The sequence below is a fragment of the Lissotriton vulgaris genome, chromosome 8, assembly GCF_964263255.1.
Source record: "Lissotriton vulgaris chromosome 8, aLisVul1.2, whole genome shotgun sequence".
NCBI classification, from domain to species: Eukaryota; Metazoa; Chordata; class Amphibia; order Caudata; family Salamandridae; genus Lissotriton; species Lissotriton vulgaris.
Window position 1 is genome coordinate 1,331,684,572 of NC_141696.1, and position 22,352 is coordinate 1,331,706,923.

At 44.2% G+C, this 22,352-nt stretch overlaps 1 protein-coding gene across 1 annotated transcript in view; it reads left to right on the forward strand.

Annotated features, from left to right (window-relative positions):
- The window catches only part of LOC147698692 (collagenase 3-like), a 116,092-nt gene that overhangs the window by 21,895 nt on the left and 71,845 nt on the right, over window positions 1–22,352 (forward strand). The window contains exon 2 of the mRNA XM_086933493.1: window positions 10,578–10,819. Coding sequence (XP_086789619.1) covers window positions 10,578–10,819 — 242 coding nt within the window. The remainder of the gene's footprint in view (window positions 1–10,577; window positions 10,820–22,352) is intronic.

Below are 22,352 nucleotides of genomic sequence, written 5' to 3' on the forward strand. Positions count from 1 at the left end.
GCTTTGTGGTGCACTCGCTGGGCAACGGGAAGCCAATGCAAGTTGCAAAGCTGCTGACGTACGCTCATTCTCCTGGGGATGTTAAACAGGAGCCTGACAACTGCATTTTGAATAACCTGCAGCTTTCCCAGGAGGTACCCCGGGATGCCGATGTAAAGGGCGTTGGCGTAGTCCAGACGCAAATAGATGCGTTCCCTCGCCACTGTCTCCCTAGCAGCGCGGGGGAGCAGGGGAAAACACCTCCTCAAGGCTTTAAGCGTGCCAAAACAAACTCCTGAAAGTCGCTTGATCTGCTCATGAAAGCCCAAGTCGCCCCAAACCAAATTCCGAAGTTCTTGATGACACCACTATCCCCACTGGGGCATGGGTACCCCGGAGGCCAGAGGGATTCTCTAAAAGCAGGAGGGAATTGGCCATAGAGGAGCACCTCAGATTTGTCTTTGTTCCACTTAAGGCTTGCCTCTGCTAACCAAGAAAATACTGATGACAGGCACCGATGGGCCACATCGGTTTGAAGATCAGATAAAGAGGAGCTGGGTGTCATCGGCATAAGCCATGATTTTGGCACCCAGCTTCTCTGCCAAATAAATCAGGGGTGTTAGGTAAATATTAAAAAGTAGGGGGCTCAGAGTGGACCCCTGAGGAACCCCTGTGGACACTTTACTGGCAGATGAAGAGAAAGGAGGCATCCACACCTGTTGGGAGCGGTTGTCCAAAAAGGATTTAACCCAATCCCAGGCCATACCAGTAATGCCAATGTCAGACAAGCGGGAAAGTGAATGTAAATGTACAGGAATTTCTATAGCGCAAATCACCAACCGGTCTCTAAGCGCTTGCTTAGGGAACCCGTCCTGGTATTCCCCTGTGAGATAACCCCAGAAGGGTATCCGCAAGGTAAAATCCAGGCATCCCGCCGCGAGGGGCCGTTGTGGAGATTAAGCAAGCTATTGCCCAGAGTCGCAGAGTGTGAACCCGTGAATCGAGTAGGCGCCGGAGCGAGAATTGTCGAGTCCATGGACATTTTAGGACTCAAGACCCCGCCGAGCCGGGAATTGAACCCTGGTCCCGGGCTGACCTCTGCTTCCAGATCTGCCTCCTCTAACCAGTGAGCCACACTTCTCCATAAGGAGCTGGGGATGGGGTACCGTATCGAAGGCGGAAGAGAGGTCCAACAAAATCAGAGCCGCCCTGCCGCCCGCGTCCAGGCACTCCCTGATAGCCTCCGTAATCTCCACCAGCACTGTCTCGGTGCTAAAGGATGTCTTAAACCCGGATTGAGCCGGGTGGAGAGCACCGGATGATTTCACAAAATCCCTCCAGCTGTCTAAAGGCCACCTTTTCGCACACCTTAGCTAAGGCCGGAAGAAGGGAGATGGGGCGATAGTTGGAAAGGAGATTGGGATCAGCTGAGGATTTCTTGAGGAGAGGGAGGAGTTTGGCGTGTTTCCATTGCAGGGGCACTCTACCAGATTGAAGTGAGCCATTAACAAGCACCACTACCTCAGGAGAGACTATCTCCGCCACCCCACCAAGGACCGTCGCAGGGCAGGGGTCCGCAGGCGAGCCTGATTTCAATGATTTCAGAATGGCTAAAACATCACTCTCCTCTGCTGGTATAAAGTGCGAGAAGAGCTGGCTAGGTGCATTAATGCACGGGGCGGGGGCACAGGTGAAGAATTTTGCGCAAGGGGGGTGGTCCTTAGACTATCTTGTATCCTTTGGATTTTAGCAATGAAGAAGGTGAATAAATCATCGCACCATTGAGAGGAGATAGGGGTGGTGGATAGTTCAGCAGCAGATGACAGGAAGCTATGGACATTGGCAAAAATTTCTTTGCTGTTATTATTGGCTTTAGATATTCTTTCTGCAAAGAAATTGCTTTTAGCTTCTTTAATGGCTGCATTGTACTCCCTCTGGGCGGTGCGAAGGGCCTCCTTGGCACAAGGACAGTACTCCTGACGCCAGCCCTGCTCTAATTTTTTACATCCCAGCTTCAGTGCTTTGAAGGAGTCAGTGAACCACGGTTTAGAGCGAGCGCCACGCGGTAGTCCTCTCGAGGAGGACTGAGGGAGAGAGTTGACGGCCTTGCTAATCCAGTCTGAGAACCTCTCCACAGCTCCTTCGAGATCAGGGGCTTCATCCGGGAGCGATAAAGACAGAACTCTGGACAAGGCCTGTAGATTGATCTTCTTAGGGGGCTGTCCCGATGCCTGGCCGGAGAGTGGGGAGGAGCTACCAATGTCCCAAGAAAATCTGATCAGAAAATGGTCCGACCAAGTGACAGGCTGGGGAACCAGCCCGGTGAGCTCAAAGTTGGAGCATACTATTTGTGACCACATTTGTGAGTAGAGCCACGGACCCGCTGGGTCAGGTGGGTCAGATTGCATAGGTCCAGCATGTCTCTCGTCCTTGGAGCCAACAAGTTCTCCAAATTAATATTAAAGTCACCTAGCAGCAAAAACTTGGAGAACCGGAGCGCACGCGAGGCAATGACCTCATTAAGGGAATTGAGGAAGGTGCCCAGCGGGCCCGGGGGGCGGTAAACCAGGTGCCACCCAATGTAAAATGAGGAGATATGGTCGCCGAAAATTCCAGAGCTTCGCCTTCCATGATCTCCCCCGTGAGCTCCTTGGAGAGAGACCATATTTCTCTAAAAACCACTGCAATGCCTCCCCCTCTATCTGTCTTACGATTGACCCTGACTATCTTATAACCCCGTGGCATAGCTAATTCAACCACTGGCAAACAAGAATCATTTAGCCAAGTCTCCCCAATAAACAGAAGACCTAATTGTTCGTCTATGATCAGCTCATGCACGTCCGCGGCGTGCTTAGCCAGCGACCGTGCATTGATAAGAGCCGCACCAATGTTAGTCTTTCGTGCTGAAAGAGAGGGGGGATCGAGCTGCATTGTTTGAAAGCGGAAGTGACGGGAGGGACAGGACCTTGTCATACTATGTAGGACCTCTCAATGTCTACCGCTATTGCATGGGGTTGTATCTAACTTTATTAATGTATCCCGGTTGTAAGATTCCCTTTCGGATGCAGCCCTGGCCATGCTGCATCCAGCGTTTCTGGCGCAGTGCGCTGCCGGCACGCGGACGGGCGCAGACGGGCTTACCTTTGGCGCACCTGTGTGCATGAGGGCACATGTGCATTTTATGGCGTGCTCCCACGAGCAGCTGGACCACTAACTTCAGTCCAACCGCGCTTCGGGACACACCAAAGATGGCGCCCCGCCCTCCACACAATCGGCACAAACAGACGCGGTGGACCGGGGCAGGGGAGGCCACATAGAAATGTAAGAAGTAATCTGGCAGTAATGTTATTGCTTCTTCTACCCTTCCAACTCGCAATGTAATTATTATTATTTTTTTTTTTTTATTAGAACCCTTCCTGCTAGTCTGTTGTTCCCACTATTGTGCTTATCGTTTAGCAACATTTACTTTCCCCTAAGCCCCATCTGTTCTATCATTGCACACACATTCCTTCTTGGCAGTGGTATTTTGTTTAGGCCACTCCTTGCAAATATCTTTTTTTTAAAAAAACATTTACCATGCCAAGAACAGAGTTCAATGTCTTGAAAGTTAAAAAAAATGAAATGTTGTTCAAAACATGATACATACACCCATACACATGAAGCAAACCATGAGTGCACACATATCATCACACATTTTTCAAGAAGTATACACATACATGCATGTGTGTATGTGTTCATGCGTCAAGAAGAATGGTGGCCAACTTGAATGTGGGATTACTTACATTAAAAAAAAAAAACTATCCAAAATTGCCAGGCATGCATGAGCATGCATCTTGATGCATGCATTCATATGTCGGTCCATTCAAGCGCTGGAAATGAAAATAGCTCCTTGGCTATTTAAAACTGAGACCTGTTGGATTTGCCAGTGCTTGTAAATATAGAGAAGAAAGCTCATATGGTGGTTTTGCTTAAATATATGCCGTGTTGGACATTACCCTGAACCATGAATTTCCTAACAGGTAGTCCATTGGCTAGTGCCTACAGCATACAAGGTATATTAAATATTCTAAAAACAAAATACCCTGAAAAATCTCTGCCTCTGGCATTTATACAGTATTCCAAAATAAAATCCGTCACTATAACTACAGATACCGTGTTTTCACATGTATTACTTCTTTCAAAATGTTTGTTCTATCTAGTCATGGTGAATAATAGATGCTGCTTATGCTAACGGTACTCAATTTGCCAACCTCATAAGATGGTAAGTCTGAGTTTGCTCAGAGTCAGGCGCATGAACTGCCAGGCGTTAACTCACTGAGCTTCCTGGCTAGCTCAAGTATATCTAGAAGTACAGAAACATACATACATACATATTAATAATAGATAAAAGCAGGCAGGCCTTTGGTTCAGTGAATACTCTGACACTGTGGAGTAAAGTACCCTCCAGGCATCCTCAGACCCCCAAAAGAAGCAGGTATCTAGCTCTTTCAAGTAATAAATCAGATTTCTGGGCAAGAGCATTGATGTCTGATCTCTTTTTTCCTAAACCTAAAATGATGGATTTAGGCCCAGATCTCTGTACTGGGGTGGATGTGAATGAATGAATGAATGAATGAATGAATGAATGAATACTCATTTATATAGCGCGTGGTTACCCGGAGGCATCCCAGCGCTTCAGTGTACCAATTCATCACCCGAGAGATTACAGAAACAGGAAGGTTTTTAGCATCTTTCTAAACCTAAGATGGTTCTCTTCCATCCGAATATGGTCCGGCAGGTTGTTCCAGAGTTTAGCTGATTGGACAGAAAAACGTCTGCCACCCATGCGGATTCTCCTTATTCGTGGGACTGCCAGGAAGTTCTTACTACTGGATCTAAGGGTCCTATTGGTTTGGTAAGGACAAAACAGAGATTGAGTTAGAGCAGGCCCTGTCTTAGTCAAGGCTTTATGTACAATAGTCATAGCCTTAAAATCGACCCTTTGTTGTATTGGCAGCCAATGGAGTTGCCTGAGTGCTGGTTTGGCAGAAGTTCTACGCGGTATCTTTAAAAGCATCCGAGCTGCGCAATTCTGAACCGTCTGTAAAACCCTGAGTGTCCCTAATGGTGCTCCTAAATATATTGCGTTAGCATAGTCCAGGCGAGTTAAAATCAGGGCCTGGACTAATATCTGCCTTGCTTCAAAAGATAGCAATTCAATAATTTTTCTAAGGGACCTCATCAGGGCGTAGCAGTTCGCTGCAACCTTCTGAGCTTGCACCAAAAAATTAAGTGCTGGGTCTAGCCAAACCCCTAGACTTTTAATTTTCTTTTTAGTCTGACATTGATCTGCATTCTGTCCATCAACTGTTGTTTTGCATTTGTCACCACGATTGTGACGGGTATGCTCAGACGTGAGTCCCGTGCTCTCCATGCCACTGGAATCAGGCTATCCTGGGTGATGAGAGCTGAAAGCCCGAAACTGGTCCTAGGATGCTTGTTTCCAGTCCAGGGAGGACCTGGCTTGGCAGTTCGGGCTGGACTCTTCCAATGGGGCACAGGGTCAAGACTGATTTGCATATGGCCAGGTTCAAACTGGAATGGCATGGTGAGCAAAAAAACAATGGATTTAGACCCAGATCTCTGTACTGGGGTGAATGTATGCCATTGTTTTGCATTCTGTCCATCAACTGTTGTTTTTGCATTTGTCACCACGAGTGGGACAGGTATGCTCAAAAGTGAGTCACGTGCTCTCTATGCCACTGAAATCAAGCTATCCTAGCTGATGAGGACTGAAAGCCCGAAACCGGTCCTAGGGTGCTTGTTTCCAGTCCAGGGAGGCCCTGGCTTGGCAGTTCGGGATGGACTGTTCCCATAGGGCACAGGGTCAAGACTGATTTGCATATGGCTAGGTTCAAACTGGAATGGCATGGTGAGCAAAAAAACGATGGATTTACACACGACAGACACCGCTTTGGGACTGTGCTTGGCTGAAAGAGCTCAGCGGGTTGAAAGGGTTTCAAGGATGGGACGCCATTGGCATTCCTACCTTGGGAGATGTGACCAGAGGTGGAAAGTTGAGATCTTTCCCCTTGCTGCAAGCGGACTTTGGGCTACATCGCACCCAGTTCTTTAAATATGCGCAACTGAGACATGCGTGGAAGGCGGAGGGTGAGCGGTTGGCCGATCTCCCTGAATATGCACCTCTAGAAGGCCGACTTTTACAAGAAAGGATCCCGGAGAGGGCAGTATCCCTCACTTATAAGACCATTATGAATAACAGGCCGAATTCGCTGGAGGGACTTCGGGCCATCTGGGAAAGGGAAGTAGGAGATATGGACGACGTTGATTGGGGGGTAGTATTGATGCATCCCAGAGAGGTAGCTATAAAATCTCGCCTCCGACTGATCCAATTTAAGATTTTACACAGGGCCTATTTTGATAGGGTGCGCCTGCATAGGATGGGGAAGATACCCGATCCCAGTTTTTTACGATGTGGCCAGGACAGAGGGACGTTTCTACATATAGTCTGATCCTGCCTGCATATTCAGAGCTATTGGAGTGAGGTCCTTGCTGAACTCCGGGAGGTATTAGAGGTTGATATTCCGGCTGACCCGAGGCTCGTACTCCTGGGTATGACTAATGATGTCGACTTCGCCCGTCCGTTGCTGATCTTCCTAGTGCTAGCGTTGGTGGTAGCTAAAAGGGAAATTGCCAAGAAATGGGGGGCTCCGGACAGACCATAGATGGCGGAATGGAGAAGGGGCTTGGATCTCTACATGGCGGCAGAAAGCGTCAACTATAAAGCGCGAGGTTGCCCTAAGAAATTTAGTAGAGTGTGGAGTAAGTGGTGTGCATATCATGGATTAGACGGGGGGCTCTAAGGGACCACGACTGTGTGAAGGGATTGCGAATAGTGAGTCGACATACACCTGGGGGACGTGGGGGGAGAATTGTGTGTGATGTACTGGAAAGGTGCACCGACTGTCTGCTTAGCTGGTGCCACTGTGTTACAAAGTCAGGAAGGAGGCGGCAGAGCTATGATACCGGGACGATGAAGATGTTGCTGGATATGGGCATGCTTGTTGGATGTTATTATCTTTCGCAAATTGTTTGTTTGTTTATCAGGGGTGGGAAGGGAGAAAAATGAAAAGCAGATGATTGGAACTTTCATTAGATGCTCACATTTGTTTCTGAGTTTGTATTTCCAGCGCTTTAACAATATTTGCCGCCCGACCCTCAGGTTGTGGGCTAAATGGCTGTGTGTTGCTCTACAGACTCTATTGTGCACTACAACTAGTGAATAGCTGGAATACTGCTTGATTGATTTTAATTTCCTATGTGTCTGCAATAAAAATGATTACAAAAAATAATAATTTGCATATGGCTGGGTTCAAACTGGAATGGCATGGTGAGAAAAAAAGACTATGGATTTAGGCCCAGATCTCTGTACTGGCGTGAATGTATGACATTGTTCTGCATTCTGTCTATCAACTGTTGTTTTTGCATTTGTCACCCCAAGTGGGATGGGTATGCCCAGATGTGAGTCCTGTGCTCTCCATGCCACTGGAATCAAGCTATGCTGGCTGATGAGGGCTGAAAGCCCGAAACCGGTCCTACGATGCTTGTTTCCAGTCCAGGGAGGACCTGGCTTGGCAGTTTGGGCAGGACTGTTCCCATGGGGCACAGGGTCAAGACTGATTCGTATATGGCTAGGTTCAAACTGGAATGGCAGGGTGAGCAAGAAAACAATGGATTCGGGCCCAGATCTCTGCACTTTGGTGAATGTATGACATTGTTCTGCATTCATTCCATCAACTGTTGTTTTCGTAAACCTCCCTGTGGATTGGTTCAATTTCTACCTATCTCCATTCCCTAGACACATCAGAGAAGAATGAAGTAGGGAGTCCCTGGATCAGAAGCTTGTTTTTTCCATTCCTTTTTCCATTATGTCTTAATCACACAATTATTATTATGATTCTCAGATGTTGCCACTTGTCCTGCAAATCATGCTTGGGATATTGCAGGTAAAAGCATCTCATTATCCTTCCAGGGTTGGTGTTGAAGAGCATCAGAGATTGATAATGACGGAGCCTCATCTCCAACATCCACTGAAAATCCTAATACTCAAATATTTGTAACTCAGGCTGCATTTTCCAACGGTTCTACTTTTTTGTCCTGGTAGAGTTGATGGTTGAAATCTGCCCTAAATGGTATGAGTATGCCCAGGCGTAGGTCTCATGCTCACTGTGCCACTGAAACTAAGCTGTACCCCGCTGATGAACCCATACCTAGGGTGAGACCGGTCCTAGATTTCTTGTGTTTCGATTCAGGGAGGACCTGACTTAGCAGTTCCGACTGGGCTGTTCCCATTGGAGCAGGGTCAAGACTGATTTGCATATATAGCTGGGTCCAAACTCAGGTTTCCTGATGAGTGAAAGAGCAATGGATTGGAGTGCCCCCCCCCGAGCTATTGTCAGACATTGCAAGCAGTCTCTCATCACCCTACATGCATTGAAATCCAGTAGTGCCATACCTTCCTTTACTCTGGAGATGTTCCCTTTTTTCCTGGAAACACTCTCCTAGGTTGCCCCTCATTCTTCCAATAATGTCAACTGCAACTTCAAAGTAGTTCCCTCATTCTTGTAATCTGCTGAATTTAGAATAAGCGTAGCAGAATTTTATTTATTCAATCTGTTCTCTGTAGCAGTTCCATGATAGTGGTTTATAGGGGGATTATCTGGCAAATATGGATTAGAGGTTTGGTCTTATGTGAAATTCTGTCTTTACCTTCTCCCATTCCTTCTCCTGTCTCATATGTTAGGCATTGGTATCTACCGTTTTTTGTTATAAAGTGGACTGGCGTACTGTGTGGATCATTTCTGAGGGATCTCATGAGACTTGGTATATCCCATGAGATATCAAAATGTCTGATTCATTTTCCCCCCTTTACCTCTATAAACCATGAGCACTGGAACATGGTGGCAGTATCTCTGGTTACTGCACTTTTCTTATTGAAACCTATGTTTAGCCTCAGTGATTTAATCTATCCCATAAGTAGCGCCAAGACGCCTCCAGCATTCGCGCGCTGTATAAATTATAAATAAGGACTACAGATAAGTCTTTATCTGGGAATTGAAATGCTCATATTAGAGATATGAGAGTAGAAATTTCCTGGTCCTGTTAGCACAAACATTTGGAACTGCTACCCAAGAGGGGGGTTTTATATTATATATCCAGACATCAAAGGCACATGGCACATTTTGCATACTGAGTTTATGGCTGTTTGCATGGGTTTCCGCAGACATCAAGAGCACATCTGGAATACAACATGTGTTACTGTCTGAATATGTTTATATGCTCTGCAAAATGTAGGGTAAATGGTCCTGAACTTCGGACATAGAGGTTTACGAAGGAAGGTGAAGAAACCACTCAAGTTAAAGAAACTGTGTTGTTGATTCTGAACATGCTTTATGTCACCTGCGCTTAGTAAGTTATAAGAGTTCCACATTACAGCACCAAGGACATCTGGGAACTTTACCAGGTCATTCGGAAATGCAAATGTCAAACCATCGGAACTTAGTCAAGGACCCTTACAAAAGGCATTACAATAAGAGTGAGAGAATATATGAAAGAAGTGTATTAGTCTAGACATTTGGTGCTTTCAGCATACTGGAATATTACAGATTGATAATTGTTTATCATTACTTGTGCCTACTGCTGTTAAATCATCTTAAATCAAATTCCTACTCAGTCTTGGTATACATCTGAAAACACCAACTAATGGCCATTTTGCAGGCCAAGAGAATCAGAGATTCTGGTGGGGCCTGTGATTCTCCGGGAAGGTTAGAGGATGACACCAGACCATAGATAATTCTGTGACAAAAGGTATAATAGCACAATAGTGCCTTTTATTGACTTGTTAAAAAAAAATGTCTTCGTAGTTTGTTCAGGTCCCCGGTGTCACCTGGTTGGTCACTGTTTGATTATTGTTAATGGCCATCAGGTGATAACGGGAGTTGTAGAGTCCATGGTGTCTCCGTGACCACATGCAGGGGAAATCCGCATTCAAACACACCCAGAACTTTCGTTTTCAGATTGTTGTCCTTCTTGGTCTTCCCTCCCTCGTCATGATCCATGCCTCTGTCACTTTACTGACAGTCTTACTCGCCTGGTGCCAAGAGAGAATTTCAGTGGTGTTCTTGAGCCCAGAGACACCCCTGCTCTGTTGGGCATCAGGTCCTCTGGATGCTGTCAGCATGGGGCCAGAGTGCACCTCCATCCAGCTAGTGTGTATCTCTACAGGTTTTTCTGTCTTGGTGTTCTCAAATTACGCCTCACTCATCTCGGAGACTCACGGATCAGGTTGCTTCTCGGTCGCCATCTTGGTCTCACCTTGGGAAAACATGTGGTCAGCACAACATTTTCATAGACATTTTAGCTGTATAACTTGGGCGAATTGAATACATGGCTTAGGAACTGACTAAATATGCAGCAATTTCACAGCAGAATTTATAGGCTATAGATCTAGATAAGAAATACATTGTTATACCTTGCATATGGGCAAGATCATTCCTGCTGCACCAATTATTTACTGTATAAACTGTGTTTTTCTATAGGAGTATCTTCGACAATATTACAGCCTGGGTAGAAATGCCACACTGCGAAGAAAAAGGTTCACTGAAACATTCAGGAGCAGGATGAAAAACATGCAGGATTTCTTTGGCCTAAATGTGACTGGATTGCTGGATCTTGGAACCCTCTCTCATATGAAGGAACCTCGATGTGGAGTCCCAGATGTTCAAAACTATGAATTCCACGCAAATAAACCCAAATGGCAGTGGAATACAATAACATACCGGTATGTCTTCTAACATCACGCCAACAAGATATTTTCTTCCACTCCAGGATAGAGACTTCTTAACAGATACTGTAGGACAAAGGTACCTGTAATTTTGAAGCAAGCGAAGAAGTGTTTCATGGTACAACTGCATTTTAGTTTCCAGAAAGTACATTTATTAATATTAATCTCTGTGGTGTGTCTTACAAGCAGTCACAAAGTGGTATCTATTAACAGTGAATGTCTGAGGTCAGGTTAGTCACCTATGCCCACCCATGCACCAAACCCAAAAAGGCACAGGCGAGGCAAATAGATCTTTCAAATACCAAAAAAGTGCATCTGCAGTCTCTGGTGAGTTTAGGCACTTAATATGTCATCACACATACACTATGTCAAGCATACATAAACTTGTGCATCCATTCATTCACCCATTTACTAATTCCTGATAAGACACACACATTAAGTCAACAGACTTATGTAAGATAAATTGAAAGAGTAAAAGTATAAGAAGAACATATGGCACCTCTTAACATGGCAGAGATATGCTTGCAATAAGTAATAACATTTTATATCATATCAATCAATCAAATAACTTTATTCACATTTGGTAAATGCATAAAAGTACAAAGGATTTTCACAGTAAAAATCGATCGAGAGTTAATTCAAAACGACTAAAAATTAATTTTATGCATTTTCCTGTTAAAAATGTCATAATTTTAAGTACATCCCCATTTCTAGAGCTAGCAGCTATAAACCATAAGGAGAATATTTGTACTTGTCAATAAAATTACACATAGCAGTGGGTGACCGCCTTGCAATGGAACTATACATAGTTTATTGTTGTATTCAAGTTCCAACATGGGTGACACGTTTAGAAGCAATGTGTTGGCTTTTGTGGAGTGGTAAAACAATGATGCACTATGAAAACAACTTGGTCCCTCAAAAAAATAATGGAGTGGGAGGCTATCCTGAAAATACTAATGGCTATGGCTAATCATTTTGTACCAATCCCAGGTGGCTGACATAATGCTTCTGATTGTGGCAACCATATTGCAACAGTAAAGTAATAATGCACTATGGACCGTGCAATAAGCAGTGCACTGTAGATGAACTATGGGTTGGGATGCTACCCTGAGCAATTGCCAGTGGATAAACGTATTGCAAGCATTCCTCCCACCATCACCTTTTGCATGTTTGATTTCACAATAAAATTAGTCTGAACTCCTGTCTTTGTCATATCTTTTCATAATAAACACTTATGACCTGTTCAATCTGATGAAGCTTTTGCCATGAACCAATCAGGCCTGTCGGCTATATCATTGGCAAGTCTCCATTAAAAGCTCAGGCACACTACATTGAATACACGATTTAACAGAAGGCAACCATCAGGCAGGCAGCCTTAAAACTAGAAATATATACAAATGTACATTTGCCAAAACATTATACAATGATATGAATGCCCAATACAGATTATTAAAGAACATATACTCTACAACCAAGGTTTGTTAGAGGCCTGCTGCACTTGTCACAAGCATTCGCATATGGCAAAAACAACAATACAGGCAAGCTTTCAGGGGGAGCACACATCAGCCCAATCGAATGATGTACTCTACTAAATCCACATGTGGGTGGAGCTACAACCCCTCTTTTCATGTAATGGTTCATAAAGATTTTTTTCTTTTGGTCATATAATGTCTGGCGACAGCTGTGCTATGAAGCTGGATCTAAAGAGATGCGACTCAACAGTACCACTATTTACCAGGTCCAAAAATGTCCTCAAACATTTACCTTCTGAGGATTAAAAACATCCCTTCTTTGAATCCTCTTCATCAGCCTGGGTAATACAGTGGCAGCTACGAGGCAGAATTCATAGATCAACAATCTCCGGGAGGAAGAGAACTGCCATTTGCCGTTCAGAGGCAGATTCTGAGAATCTGGCCTTTTGCGAGCGCTATTTTTGCATTTGGGATTCATCATCCCAATTTCAATTTCAGATTCCTTAAATGCAATTCATGAACCATTTAAAAATTGCGAATTCGCAATCTGGGGCCGCTATTTACCGCGAAGTCTAACTACGTGGTAAATAGCAAAAACTTTGAAAAATGCACTAAAGTGCATTTTTCAAAGTTTCGTGTTGTACACACACATGCCCTAAGGGCATGTGTGTGCGCAACATATGTGCACACATCAATTTCAGGGGTGCAACAGAGTGTCCTTTGGACACCCCTGCACCCTTGAAATCGCAATCTCAATTTGCGAATCGCTAATTGCGATTAGCAAATTGAGAATGTCTTCCCATTCATTCCTATGGGGCTCAAGGCCCATAGGAATGAATGGGGAGATATTCCTTAATTGTAACTCGCAATTTGCGAGTCACAATTAAGGAATTATTAGAAATCGCTATTTTTAAAGTGATTTCTTGATGAATAGCATTTTGCTATTCCTTAATAGTGAATCGGTATTTTTCGCTATTAAGGAATCGCAAAATGTGTTCTTGATGAATCTGGGGGCTACTTTTCTAACACTAGAAGTACCACAATTGACACATATCTCTTCTATGTGTTATAAATTGGTTTACAGAGACCAGAAACCAGGATCACGCCAGGGAATCATACCAGCATATTCAAAAACCTTATTTTGTAAAGAACTACTGGGTCTTTTCTATTCATCCTTTGAACATAAGATTGCATAAGACATCCTCTACCCAATTCTCTCCTTTGTCTCACACAAACCAAGTTAATGCACCATCAGGGTGACACTGGCCTATCGGCCAATCAGGCAATAACCGAGGGTCTGGTCTGAAAGGTCAGTGTGTGTGCCAGTTTTCTGGTTGCCTTTGGGCCTATTTTATGGTCAGCTGTGCCGGTTTTTACAGTTGATTTTTGTGTATATTTAAACAAACATTGCCATGCAGTACTCCATTCATTGCAAATCACTTATGCAGAATGTCTTTACAAGATCAAAGCTACCCAACTGGCAAATATGTGCCACTTTTTGAGTTCTCTATCAATCAATCTGGATTTGTAAAGAGCAGCTAATCAACCGTGAGGGTATCCAGGCACTGAATAAAATTCACTAATGGAGACCACTTTTACTGTGGTGTGAGGGCCTATTTTCTGGGGGGTTTTTTGTATCAAAAAGAAAGGAGTAACAGGCTATTGCTGCTTTAGAAGAGCAGGAGGTCCAAACACGACGTGTCCAAATATTATGTCTAAACAAAAATTGTCGTGTTGTTCCTAGGGAACAGAAGAGAATAACAATCTGTGATGCAGATGATTTATGGCAGGGTTACCAGGCGGTAGCCCTTGGAATCCATTTTCTTGGATTTAATGCCCTCACACACCATTTCAGGTGTCATGCTTCATCATTTGGGCCTGCTCCTCGTTGTGTCGGCGGTGCAATACCCGACGGGCAACACCTCATAGAGGGGCTCTTTGGCAGAGATCTTTTTCCAACAGCCGTATAGATGAAGTGCGGGTGTGGGGCCAGAACAAAGGGGTAGACGTGATATTGTGTGTTAAAATAAAGCTAGTGGTAGCAGGAATACTTTATTCAGAAGGACCACTGCTCTAGTTAAAAGCAATTATTCTAGAGGAGAGTGGTGGAAAATTATGTTTCCAACTGTCATCTAGATTTGGTGTAGTCCGGTCAACATGTTTCTCGCTAATCTGCAATTTGTCTAGCGATTCTTCAGGACCCGGTTGACTATTAGCAAATATCTAATGTTTGTAAAACTGTCTACGCTAGTACCCTAGAGTGCGGTGCTTCTATTCTCTAGTGGGCTACCACATTAGTGGGCAAGGGTAAACTCCACCCAGTTCCAGCAGCGAAGGGTAGGTGCATTCAGCGAAGCCCAGGCATTACCAACCTTGTGGTGGAAGAACTCCCTGGAGCTTTACCCGCTGGACACTGTCGTTGTCTGATTGTCTTTAACTTTAGGTACTGACAATCACAACTAGAAGAAGGGTAATATAATATTAAGTTTACCCTTGTAAATATGGTGCATTCCTGCCCTTTTGAATTGACATAGGGCAGTGCAGCAAAAAGACTTGTGGCCCTGCCCTATCACAAATATTTGCAAATGAGGCCCTTAATTCGTCATTTATGGGATTTGTGCAGTAGGGCAGCGCAGCAGCAAGGGAAAAGGCAGAATGTGCCGTATCTATCAGATACAGTACATTCCTGTCCTTTTGCTGTGTGCCAGCGCACAATGGGCTGCAGTGCGCCAAAGCAGGCACCATTGCACCATGGTGTAATTGTGCCTGCATTGCAGGGATGATTATTTTTGTGTAGGAAGGCAAACATTCCTGCACAAAAACAATTACTAGGCTTTTTCCTCTTTCTATGTGTGCTGCCCAATGCAGCACACATAGAAAGAGGAAAAAAACGAGGAGAAATAAGCATATTTCTCCTTGTTGTGCCTCCTCTGAGGAGGCGTAACCTTTTGGCGCTGCCTCAGACTTACGATTTCTCATAAATCTGTGGCAGTGTCAAGAAGTCATGGATGTTGCTGGGAACGCCCCCAGCAACACCCATGGAACACTCCTTTCTCGCAGGTTTCTGTTTAAAAGGGGCACATATTTATAAAGTCATGAGAAGCCACATAACGTGGCATTATAAATGTGTCAGGGTACTTTGTGCCAACGTAACGTCAAAAAAGTGACGTTCCGGCAGCGCAATAGTGCTGGTATGGACTCATACATGAGGCACAAAATGTTTAAATGAACTGCATACCGTGTCTCGCATGTTGAAGCAATCTTTGCTTTACACAAAGCACAACTTAATTGTTGTTTCTTTCTACAATTTTACCTCCTCCGGTTGCATGCTATCTCAGTGAGCCTCCTTCTGTGACATAACACTAAAACTGTGCTTAAAAAATAGACCTTGACTTACAACTTTTGAATGATTCCTCTCCTTTCCTTTCCTTTCCTTTCCTTTCCTTTCCTTTCCTTTCCTTTCCTTTCCTTTCCTTTCCTTTCCTTTCCTTTCCTTTCCTTTCCTTTCCTTTCCTTTCCTTTCCTCAGGGCGACTCTAGGCCAGATGTACAAAATCACTATTCCTAATGTATGAAACTCGTTAAAGTTTAATTAGTGATTCTTAATGTGTAGCAAATAGCCCCACGTCATGCATATTAATGATTTAGGTCATATTTTCAAACTGAAATACTGAAAAAATGAAGTGAGGAGGGTCAGAAGGGAATATTTAACGACCAAGGCAGCTCAAGCCCCCACAACTACTGAAAAAACAAAAAGGAGTTGCCTGGTCCACAAAACTGTTTGTGTGTTGCGTCGGGCCTAAAGACCGTGAGACCATCAAGTCACAACTGTGATAACACTGGGTTGGAAAAATTCCCATCAGCCCACCCTTCTGGTGGAATGTCGTCATGTGGGATACATATCATAAATCCAGATCTCACCCAACGCACCTGGTGATGATGCAGAGATGGATTTTGAAGATACTCTTCCAGACCACAGCGTTTCACAAGTAGTACTGATGGAGTGCAGTGCTAGTGAAAAAAGTGAAGTGTGAATAAAATTGGCTACTGGGACAAAAATGAGTTTTATAGGTATTGTCCCAGGGTCAAGATTTAAAACAACACCTAATAGTTTTGAAAAAATAACTATATAATGGCGCAGTGCATTAAGGTCGACATGTTTCAGCTTAAGTGGACTATGTGTCAAAGCTTTCTTCAGGACCAGATGATAGTAGCGACTGCAATTAGTGAAAATTAAACTAATGATAGTGCATTGATATAATGGATTACTCCTACCAGATACTTTGAGCCCAAATGTTTTCTGGTGATTATCCAATTATTCATTCTCTCCTAAAGGAAAAGAAAAGTGCACAATAGTGAGCTGTAAAAAAAGTGCATGATGGTATTTCGGAAAATAGAACACAACACAACTACACAAACAGGGCGAAAGAATATAATTCTCCTGATAATAACCGTTCAAAAGTAGAAACATTAATCTGTATAGTGTGACTCACCCAGCATTCTGTGGGAGGTCGCCTCACCTCACCCGGCACCCACTCGGGGAGAAGGAGGCCCCGCTCTGTTAGAATGGAAATGTAAAGAAAACCTCAAAAGTTTATAAGAGGTGCATGAATACATTTCATCAATCATTTCCAGTGATATACTAGCAAGAACCGATTGTTTTTAAAAGAGACTCAACCCCTATGAACACATGGTTATGACCATGCATGGAGAGGAAGTAAATATAATTTATATGACAAGCTATTGTATTATCAGTCAAAAGATTTTTAAGAAATCACAGAGAAAAACTCTAAAGGCTTTCTTGTAGAGCAGGTTGGTTAAAATAAAGGCTCTGTTAGAGTTTAGCAAACGTATGCAAAGAACCCACAGTATAGGGCTTTCTTTTAGAGCAAGTTGGTTAAAAATAGAAGGCTCTATTCAAGTAAGACAAAAGAACTCACAGTATAAGGTTCTAAATACATTGGGAGCCCTACCTGTCCGTCGGTACCTCTTAGCCCAGCGTCCGAGCGGGAGTGGAGGTAACTATTCACTGCGCTCGCATTTCAATTTATACCCGATCTGATTGATTGATCGGGTGCAGCTGGTCGAATGCGTATCTTATTGGTGCAGCTAAGCGCAGAATCAGGTGCGGGGCTCTGTTCTAGTGACACGCATGCGCCGGTGATCAAAGCTGCGCATGTGCGCTCCGGTGTTGCTGTTCAGGACGTGCATGCGCAAAACCGGTGAAGCTACACCAGCCGCGCATGCGTTACAGAGCTGAGAACGAAACCGCGGCTCGCGGCTGCATATCGAAAATAGCCGGGGGAAAAATAAATTGTCCCAGATGTAGGGCAAGGTGCGGTAATGTTATTTAGACATTATCGTGTAACCTATGGCTCGGAGATCGTATTTTCTGAGTCAAACATTATGTCAGAAAATTATTAAAGACAGGTGTATGGCAATCGGAGTTCAGAAAGATAAAGAGGCTACCAACACAGAATCTGTGAATGAACTGAGGAATCGTAAAAAATTACGAAGTAGTGTTTCCTTTATGTAAAAACACAGGTTACAGAAAAACTAATGTATTCTATATGGCTACAAAGAGCAGCAAGGATGTTGGTCCCAGCTGCACTGTGGCCATGATGTACAATATGTGAATGAACTACTGACTCTTAAAAGATTACAAAGTAGTGTTCCCTATATGTTGAAACACAGATTACAGAAACACTGGTATTTTCTATATGGCCAAAGGAACATAGATGTGGGTCTTGGCTGCACAGTAACCATAATGTACAGCACGACGTATTGACATATAAGTGGTTCTCCACAATCATAATGATGCCCACGGTATGTCGTCATGTCGCTTTTGAGCTGGAAAACCCATTTTTGTTCTTTTGTAAATAGAAATTTTGACACATCACTTATATGAGGGGGAATATAAGGATGTTCTAGGACAACCCACTTCATTTCGTCCGCTGTATGTTTAAAGGTTAGGAAATGGCTTGTGAGTTTTGTAGCCTGTTTATGGCACCTGATGGTGCTCTTGTGTTCCCCAATTCTCAGTTTAATTTTGCGGGCGCTGTATCCGATGTATCTAAGAGAGCAGGGACAAGTGATCATGTATATAACATTATCAGTATTACAGTTGGTATGTTTTTTAAGGACCCAAGTCCTCCCTGTCCCTAGGTCGACCGAATTGGTTTTGCTTGTCTGAGGGCAAGCACTGCATGACCCGCACGGGTGATGGCCCGTAACTGGAGGGAGATCCCATAAGGTCATGGATCTCCCAGTGTTATGTGTCCTTGGTCTGGTGTGGACAAGGTTATCACGCAAGCTAGGCGCTCTTTTGAATGAAAAAAGGGGTAAGGGAATGTTGGCATCAGTGGGGTTTAAAATCCCCCAGTGCTTACGTACAGACTTCTGGATTCTGTTGGACTGTACATTGAATGTGCTGACAAATGTTAGCCTTTCCAGAGGTGGTTTGGGTGGACGTCTATCCATCAGTGCCTCGCGATTGTTATTCGATGCACGCTTCCATGCTCTCTTCACGAGGTGTTTGGGATATTGACGTTCCTGCAATTGAGTAGAGAGGATGGTAGCGTGTTTGTTAAACAGTACCTGAGATGAACAATTCCTCCTCACTCTGAGGAATTGGCCAACAGGAAGATTTTCTTTCAGGGAACGTGGATGGTGGCTATTAAAGAGCAGAAGAGAGTTCCTTGCCATAGGTTTGGTAAACAACTCGCTCTGTGTGCCTCCAGCTTCTGGAAAAATAGACAAATCCAGAAAGGAAAGTCTTTCGTGGCTATACTCCAGTGTGAAGTTAAGGTATTGGTTATGGTCATTCAGCCATTGATGGAAGGACTCTATCTCTGTTTCAGAGCCTCGCCACACCATCAGGATATCATCTATATATCTCTTCCATAGCACCACTTGGTGGAGAAATGGGTTGCTATGGTTGAGAATATAGTCCTGTTCAAATTGATGTACATAAAGGTTGGCAAGGCTCGGGGCAAAAACGCTCCCCATAGATGTCCCGGAGATCTGGAGAAAAAACTGTTCTTCAAATTTGAAGACATTTTTCTTCATGGCTATTTCAGCACACGCTAAAATTAAATTCACAGGAGTGATGCTGTCAAAATCCTCTGACGACAAAGATGTCTTATGGTATCCAGGGTGTCTTGTTGAGGTATGCAGGTGTAGAGGGACTCAACATCAAAGCTAACCAATAGGTCAGTCTCTACATTGTACTCTACACTGGGTAACAGTCTAAGAACATCAGCTGTGTCTTCTAAGTACGTTGGCATTTTCTTGACGAGGGGTCTAAGAAAGAAATCTACAAAGGTAGAAAGAGGTTCCAAGAGAGAGCCAATCCCTGAAATAATGGGACGGCCAGGTGGTGGTCTGGTGGCTTTATGGATCTTCGGTAGGCAGTAGAACCCCGGTGTAACAGGGTTCTCTGTCACCAAAAATTTGGCCTCCTTCCCTTCATCTATCAGATTTTTGATCTCAGCAAGTAGATGCGGAGTAGGGTCTTCAGATAGACGTCAATAAAATTGGTGATTATCCAATTGTCTCAAACATTCTTGTCGGTATTGGACCATGTCTAGAACTACCGTTGCTCCCCCTTTATCCGCTGGCTTTATTATAATAGACGGATCTTTTGTGAGACTAGTCAAGGCCTGCCTTTCTATTTTAGAAAAGTTCTGGAACGTCTGAAAATCAACATCTTGTATTTGGGAGATGTCATGTCTGACTGCTTGTTCAAAGGTGGTTACAAGTGATGGAACTTGGTGGCTCAGGGGGGTAAAGGTGGATTTCGGACGCAGCCATGTATTAGTAAGTTCGACTTTTCCACTACCAGAGGGTTCAGTTTTGTCTTTAAAAAAGAAGTGCAAACGCACCTTACGAAAAAAAAATTTGAGTTCAGTTCTGATCTGAAATGGATCTCCCTTGTTTGTGGGGACAAAGCCTAAACCCTTTTCCAAGACTGTCTGTTCAATGGGTGTCAGGGTGCGGGAGCTTAAATTGACTGTTAGGTCCTGGTCGTTTCTGTACTGTTGCTCTGTTGAGCCGCTCTCCTGCTCCGTGTGTTGGGAAACGACGGGTCTGTGTCCCATTGGACAGTTTGTTGTCCTCTTTTTCTTCCCCGGCTTTGTCCCCGACCCCGTCCTAAAAAAGACTGCTTTGGAAAAAACTGAGGGTGTTGTACATATGGATTCATTTGTTGCGCAAACGGCGGTGGAGGTTGAAAACCCCACGGGCCTGGAGGCCACCACGATCCAGGGTTCTGGTAGTTCCCTGGGTACTGGTTATACATGCCTCCTCTTTGTCGACCACCTCTTTTAAATGGTCGCTGTTGTTGACCATCTCCCCGGGAGTATGCTCCAGCGCGATTAGGTGTTTCTGAGTCACTGGAATCAGACCCTGAGGTTGAATAGTAGGACCCATAGCGTTTCCCTTTGCTATTGAATCCAGGAGCTTCATAATTGTCGCTGGTATGAGGATAGACTTTTACTAAAGAGAAGCGTTCAAGATCCTTTTTAAATTTATCCATCTTGCTTGCTAGTATGTTGTCTTTATAGTCTTTATTAGCCTTGTTGGTATCGTCCAAGCGTTTTTTGAACAGAGTGCTGCATAACACTGGGAGATCCATGACCTTATGGGATCTCCCTCCAGTTACGGGTCATGCAGTGCTTGCCCTCAGACAGGCGAAACCAATTCGGTCGACCTAGGGACAGGGAGGACTTGGGTCCTTAAAAAACATACCAACTGTAATACTGCTAATGTTATATACATGATCACTTGTCCCTGCTCTCTTAGATACATCGGATACAGCACCGCAAAATTAAACTGAGAATTGGGGAACACAAGAGCACCATCAGGTGCCATAAACAGGCTACAAAACTCACGAGCCATTTCCTAACCTTTAAACATACAGCGGACGAAATGAAGTGGGTTGTCCTAGAACATCCTTATATTCCCCCTCAAAAAAGTGATGTGTCAAAATTTCTATTTACAAAAGAACAAAAATGGGTTTTCCAGCTCAAAAGCGACATCAAAGGGCTTAATGACGACATACCGTGGGCATCATTATGATTGTGGAGAACCACTTATATGTCAATACGTCGTGCTGTACATTATGGTTACTGTGCAGCCAAGAACCACATCTATGTTCCTTTGGCCACATAGAAAATACCAGTGTTTCTGTAATCTGTGTTTCAACATAGAGGGAACACTACTTTGTAATCTTTTAAGAGTCAGTAGTTCATTCACATATTGTACATCATGGCCACAGTGCAGCTGGGACCAACATCCTTGCTGCTCTTTGTAGCCATATAGAATACATTAGTTTTTCTGTAACCTGTGTTTTTACATAAAGGAAACACTACTTCGTAATTTTTTACGATTCCTCAGTTCATTCACAGATTCTGTGTTGGTAGCCTCTTTATCTTTCTGAACTCCGATTGCCATACACCTGTCTTTAATAATTTTCTGACATAATGTTTGACTCAGAAAATACGATCTCCGAGCCGTAGGTTACACGATAATGTCTAAATAACATTACCGCACCTTGCCCTACATCTGGGACAATTTTTTTTCCCCCCGGCTATTTTCGATATGCTGCCACGAGCCGCGGTTTCGTTCTCAGCTCTGTAACGCTTGAGCGGCTGGTGTAGCTTCACCGGTTTTGCGCATGCACGTCCTGAACAGCAACATCGGAGCGCGCATGCGCAGCTTTGATCACCGGCGCATGCGTGTCACTAGAACAGAGCCCCGCACCTGATTCTGCGCTTAGCTGCACCAATAAGATACGCATTCGGCCAACTGCACCCGATCAATCAATCAGATCGGGTATAAATTGAAATGCGAGCGCAGTGAATAGTTACCTCCACTCCCGCTCGGACGCTGGGCTAAGAGGTACCGACGGACAGGTAGAGCTCCCAATGTATTTAGAACCTTATACTGTGAGTTCTTTTGTCTTACTTGAATAGAGCCTTCTATTTTTAACCAACTTGCTTTAAAAGAAAGCCCTATACTGTGGGTTCTTTGCATAAGTTTGCTAAACTCTAACAGAGC